At 46.7% G+C, this 5,987-nt stretch overlaps 2 protein-coding genes across 2 annotated transcripts in view; both read right to left on the bottom strand.

Moving 5' to 3' along the window:
• Positions 1–162: 162 nt before the first annotated feature.
• On the bottom strand, positions 163–2,240 carry SARC_08115 (hypothetical protein; the record flags this gene model as incomplete). Its single annotated transcript, XM_014297921.1, has 4 exons — positions 163–284; positions 915–1,156; positions 1,831–1,910; positions 2,136–2,240. 4 exons carry the CDS (start codon positions 2,238–2,240, stop codon positions 163–165), a joined length of 549 nt encoding a protein of 182 aa, XP_014153396.1.
• Positions 2,241–2,584: 344 nt separating this feature from the next.
• Positions 2,585–5,987, bottom strand: part of SARC_08114 (hypothetical protein) — a gene marked incomplete at both ends in the record, with an annotated part of 3,995 nt that continues 592 nt past the window's right edge. The window contains 4 exons of the mRNA XM_014297920.1: positions 2,585–2,742; positions 3,625–3,732; positions 4,342–4,582; positions 5,553–5,647. Of these exons, the coding sequence (XP_014153395.1) occupies positions 2,585–2,742; positions 3,625–3,732; positions 4,342–4,582; positions 5,553–5,647 (602 nt within the window). The remainder of the gene's footprint in view (positions 2,743–3,624; positions 3,733–4,341; positions 4,583–5,552; positions 5,648–5,987) is intronic.

The following is a 5,987-nucleotide window of genomic DNA, read 5'->3' as shown; positions in this document are numbered from 1 at the left end:
CCTGAATATAAACCTTTGCCAGGTATGAAGACACAGGTGCATCAGATGAATGGCGGATGGGTGCAGGGCACCTATGGTCGGACTGGTACTGCAGTGACAGTACACCCTCATGTACTGTGGGGCGTACGCTATCTGTGTAGTCTCCGATATTATAGGCTTCGCTTACCACCCCTTGCGAGGCTGTGGGTATGGGTGAAAGAAATATGTGGGTGTAGGTTTAAGGAATATGTGTGAACGGATGAAAAAAATAGAGAGAAAATGCAATGGGTACTTGTTTGGTGTGCCTATAGAGTGTAATGATGCAGTGGTAATAGGAACACAGAGAGGATATGTCAAGCGGCTGCCTTGCGTCATGACATTGACATACGTATCTACATACTTCAGAGTAGAAGGGGTGCGAAAGAGGGGATTAAGTGTATGCAAAGGGGTTTAGGTGCTACATAGCTGGACAGACCGACAGGAAGGGTTTTAAAAACTACAAACCTTAAAAGTTCAAAAAACTAATAGGTGAATGTACACTGGGTGCAGCTGTCCGGTGTTCTATACTTTTACGAACTGGTACACACAGCACAGTCGAGAGAAACACATAACCAGGTGCAGTATCGCATGCAGTGAGACGTATACAACAGTATGCGTATGTTATCAGGTTTATATGGTTGGACATTCATTTAAGGGTGGCTTTATTTCAAGTTTATATATTCTAATAAATGCATGAGTATGTCACTAAAATCGAAGTTATTGAAAAAGCTATCCATATTAGCGAGGACACATAAACATGCTACTACCCAAGGCTGCCAACAAGGCATATATATATATATATATATACATATATGTATAATACCTATATGTGCGTCCCGATATACCCACACAAACCCAACCAATATATACACACACACACACACTCCAACTCATACCGATAAAATTCTGCACCAGGCATGCGCCTATCTTCGCCCCTGGCCCTCCTGGGTCCTGCGCCACACATGCAACACTCGACGGCAGGGGTTGGCACACACTCAGACTGTACGTGAAAGTACCTCCGCCGCCTCTGTCGCCGTACGTGGTTGTCCATGGCAAATCGATCCTGAGATCTGATAGATCGTACTCGATCTCATTGGTTGCGTCGTAGGCCACACACGCCTCGGGGTCCGGTGCAAAGCTGGTGGGTGTGGGTGTGTTGTGTGTGTGTTGTGTGTGTGTTGTGTGTGTGTGTTGTGTGTGTTGTGGGTGTGGAGGGGGGGGGGGGTATGTTGAGCGGTGTGTGTGAGGTGTGTACTACAGAGAGAGTTCGGTGTAACTGGGATCATATACAGATGCGTGTAGACTTGTGTGTGCAGTATATAACACTAAGGGGTGTGTGCAGTATAAAACACTAAGGGGTGTGTGCAGTATAAAACACTAAAGAAATATCACGGGTGCGGTTGATGTCATAGGCACGTGCTTTGTTGTGTGACGCGTGAGTGGCGTAGAGTGAGGGGGTAATACATAGTTTAACCTTGTACTTGATACCACAAACAAATGCCAAGAGTGAGTGTTCCATAGAGAAGTCACAAACATGACAACCACTTGGCAGGCACATGTCACCACAAATACACAGCAATGTCACACACAGCCCTACACAGGTAACGTCATACGTCAAGATAATGACACATACACATCACACACGTATTGCCACCGTGTCACACACATGTGTCATGCACACCACACACTTGAACTGCCACAACAACGTCACACACATGTCACATGTACACCACACACTTGAACTGCCACAACAACATCATACACATGTGTCATGCATATGACAGTGATATCACTGGCAAAGGATTCACATACCCAACACCGCACGCGGCTGACGTCACCCACTCAAATTGGAATTGGCACTCGGGTGTTTCTTGGAGGAATACTGGCGCACCCTACATACACACAGATTAGGAAAAAATAGCTATGGCTATGAATTAAGTGGTGGAGATGGGAGAAAATAGTTATGGCTATGAATGAAACGTGTATCATACCAACGTAACGACAATCGTTAGGTGCATATCTTAGCTATCAACAACACAACGCACTTCTAACATACCAAAAATCCCCGAAACCTCTAAACCCTAAACTTTATAATCCTAAAAAACCTTGTAACATACCAAGGTAGGCCCGCATCGCATTGTCAGCAATGTCTGGCGCTCGTACTTGCCGTCGCGACAGGCATCTCCGCCCTCATAGAGAAAGTAAAGGGTCTGGTCCTTCATATGGGGAGGTGCAGCTATACCTAGACTTTTGGCGGGGTGCGCTTCTGCCCCATGCGCGTTGAGAATCCGTGATCTATAAAAGATGTGTATTAGAATATATACGGTAATGTTAAGTGGGTACATATGATTCTATATTTAGATTTTCAGCGGGCGAGCTTTTGCCCCGTGCATGTTGGAGTATTCGTGATCTGATAGAGATACTCAATTAGAATACACACACACATATATATATATATATATGTGTGTGTGTGTGTGTGTGTGTGTGTGTGTGTGTGTGTGTGTGTGTGTGTGTGTGTGTGTGTGTGTTGTGTGTGTAGTGTGTGTGTGTGTGTGTGTGTGTGTGTGCATACCCTCGACTCTACCCAGCCGTTGGGGTCGTCGTTGATGCTCTCATCGCCTCTACTTCGCTCACTGACATTGTCCATTGCGTGGTTGTCATGGTTACCCCCACGTGGTGATAGCTGTTGCTCAGCTTCATTTTCGTAGTCCTGCTCTTCTGACCCTGGAGCAGTGATAACAAATATGGAAGGCAAAGCACATACACGCACATACGTTAGTAGCAGTCGACACAGCCTCCAAAATACCTTAGTTGGTTCTGCTCAAAGGCACAAAGTATAAAAAAGGTGGGTCGTGATGTGTGTGTGTGAATGCCTATGTACACTTGCTCTGCGTCTATGTCGATGATTGGTAACCTGCAGGTACTTGGGCGCGTATTCGTACTGGTCGATGCAACGGCGCTGCACATGGACCACAGGGCGTGGAGGTCCATATCAAAACGTGTTTACCAATCTGTCTACATTCTGAGAACGGCTCATTATTGAGAGGGCCGTCCCGAGGAGCCGCAGTCAGTTCCCACAGAACCACCCACAGAACTCTACCAATCCGGAGCGGAAGTGGACTACTATCGAACTCGATTCTATAAATAACCTGCCAGGCCTCACCAACTTTCGCCAGCCAAAGCCCACCGAACCTACTACCAGCCGGACTCATACTACGCTCAGAACATCACTGTATATACCACATTCAAATAGTCACGATAGTCCCAATCAAGCACGTGCAACTGAGCTGTGCATAGGGCAGCGCAGCCGTATGTGTTCTGGAATTACAAGCCATAGAACTGATGAAGGCGGTTCCGTTTGAAAGGATCACCCGTGGCACCACACCTACCCGTAGCACCACACCCACCCACGCCCACCAGATACGATTGCTTACTGGTGTGCGGACAGATAAGTCGATACTCGCCATGCATATACGCTAAACATGTTTGCATGTGTGCGTGTATAGACCCAAAAGCACATACCAGTGCTCTACTATCACTTTGCACTGGGTGTACATGCTACTATGTATAATAGTATACCACTTGAGTTTTGATCCCCTCACATACCGGCATGCGTGAAGACCAGTTTAAAGGTTTGGGAGTCCTCCAGGTGAAATGTTGGGGTGAAGAAGATGCTGGGCACATCCTGGACAGCCTTGGCGATGGACTTCATATCTGCACAGGTGCGACGCCGTGCATAGCGTGCAAAGCGTGCGGGCGTGTGAGTGACTCGGTACTATTTCATAGACAAACCGTTGTACGCGTACACACAGTGCAACGGCGACCACCTAAACACTGACAGACCAGCAAGTAGATACGCATACAAACCCACGCGAACAGTACATGCAGGCTCGAGTCCAAATATTTCGAGTCCAAATATTTCGAGTCCAAATGAGAAGGGAAGAGGACGGGGGGCAAAGGACTCGACATCTCAGCGGAAACACACAGGCGCTCGATTGAGGCTCACGCTCATTTGGCTGTTGGTTTAGACCCACGCGATTATCTCTGCCACACCCTATCGATTGTTCGCACGCACGCACTCACTCACTCTCTCTGCTATCGGCTGTATATTTTAACTCATTTGCATGGGCGGCTTTCAATTTGTTTCTCACACATACTCAGTCCGTCTGATAGCTCTAAATCCCGCCAACTCGATTATCTATACATACAACACCCCCACACGCTCACTTGTACACACTCGCCCGACTGTTTCCGCACAGCCGCAGACTCACACCGCCATGTCCACACTCTCACCCACTCACTGGGCAATCCCCACGCACTCACCGTTCTGCGACGGGCCCCGTGCGTCGTTGGCTTGGGCGAGTTCCTTTTCTCTGAGCTTGGTGGCGGCTTTCATGGCCTGTCGGTTCTTCTTGAGGGTGTGGTACTTTCTCTCTGTTATCTTACCGAAGTACTTGTCGAAATCCCGTACGGTGACCGGCGGTAGAACGGAGGGAGGACACACCTCGTTTACGAACGCAGAGCCCCAGTCGTTGTAGTAGGTATCTTTATCTACTTTGGAGGCCTGAAGTAGGTATACGACATGACAGCAAAGGTTGGTGCACTACATATCGTTGTCTCCCTCCGAGGACTGTTTAAGAGTCATTGCGTCACTCTATAGAACGATTACGTACGTACTGTGATGGAGCGATTACGCCATCATGGTCAAGGTTGATTCCCCCATTTATAGTCAGGTGGGATGGGTTTTGTAAATGCAGTTTATGCTCTAATCATTCTATGCGAAGAAGCGGATTGCGCCACAGCTAAGGGATTTGGTAGTAGACATCCGCGTGTCTTCTTATATATCTCAATCGTGGCATAGAAAGAATGCGGGACATTGTAACGGTCCTAGATGCCTATGTGAGAGAACTAACTGTGTTTGTAAGTCGTGGTCATCATGGTAGGTATTAATCCCACCCACCCCCAGAAGACTACTATAAGTCAGGTGTGGGCCACGGTTAAGAAGAATATATTTTTATACAACAGAGGACCGTATGGGAGACATCATGCTCTTGGTGCCATTTTCTGCCATTGTAGCGGGTTGTGTGAGGATGAAGGTAGTTTGTGTGTGCCAGATGATTCACGCAAACTGGGATTTGGGATTGAATCATCACGCCATAACATTTGGTTCTGTATTTTGGACTGCTACTCACGACTAAATCAACCCCTCGTTAAAGTGTTGAGACCACTACAAGCCTATTTGTCAATACTATAGTGAGAGGTGGTAAACACACACTCACGACTTAATCAACCCCCCGTTAAAGTGTTGAGATTACTATAAGCCTATTTGTGAATACTATAGTGAGAGGTGGTAAACGCACACTCATTGCCTTTTGTCAGACATGAAAAAGCCGGTCATGTGAGCTGAACCCCGGACGATACGACTGCCCATAACATACACAATCCTATACAACATAGTGTAAATACTAAAACCTACGGCTTAGGATGGTTTGAAAACACCTCAGCTATACCCACTTTATCTGCCACACGATTACCATAGGATCGTTCAGGATGGACACCAGATTCTGCTTGAACTCGTCCAGGTGCCACTTCACACTCACCGCGTCTTCAGGATTCATCGTTTCTGTATCTGGGATGTGATTAGGGGAACAAGCGCAAAAGAAACTCGAATGAATATTGAGCTGAGTGTATAATGCCATCGGCCGGCAGGTTGATGTAAATCAGGCTATACAGGCAGGCAGGCGTTGATTCACTCGCGCTCGATATCGCACGGAACTAACCACAGTAATACGGAGAGAAATGCATATATGTTTAGACCATACTTAGTGATCTCCGTACATTCTCAAGAGTGACCAGAACAGAATTCGAATATTGAAACACTGAACCAATCAATCAAAAGAACGCTAATTTACAAAACTATAAATGCATCTTAAGGTATATGCAAACAAAATGTATATAAACATATACAT

This window comes from Sphaeroforma arctica (assembly GCF_001186125.1).
Source record: "Sphaeroforma arctica JP610 unplaced genomic scaffold supercont1.699, whole genome shotgun sequence".
Lineage (NCBI taxonomy): Eukaryota > Ichthyosporea > Ichthyophonida > Sphaeroforma > Sphaeroforma arctica.
The sequence above is the reverse complement of the archived record's forward strand: the minus strand, read 5'-3'. Positions and strand labels throughout refer to the sequence as shown.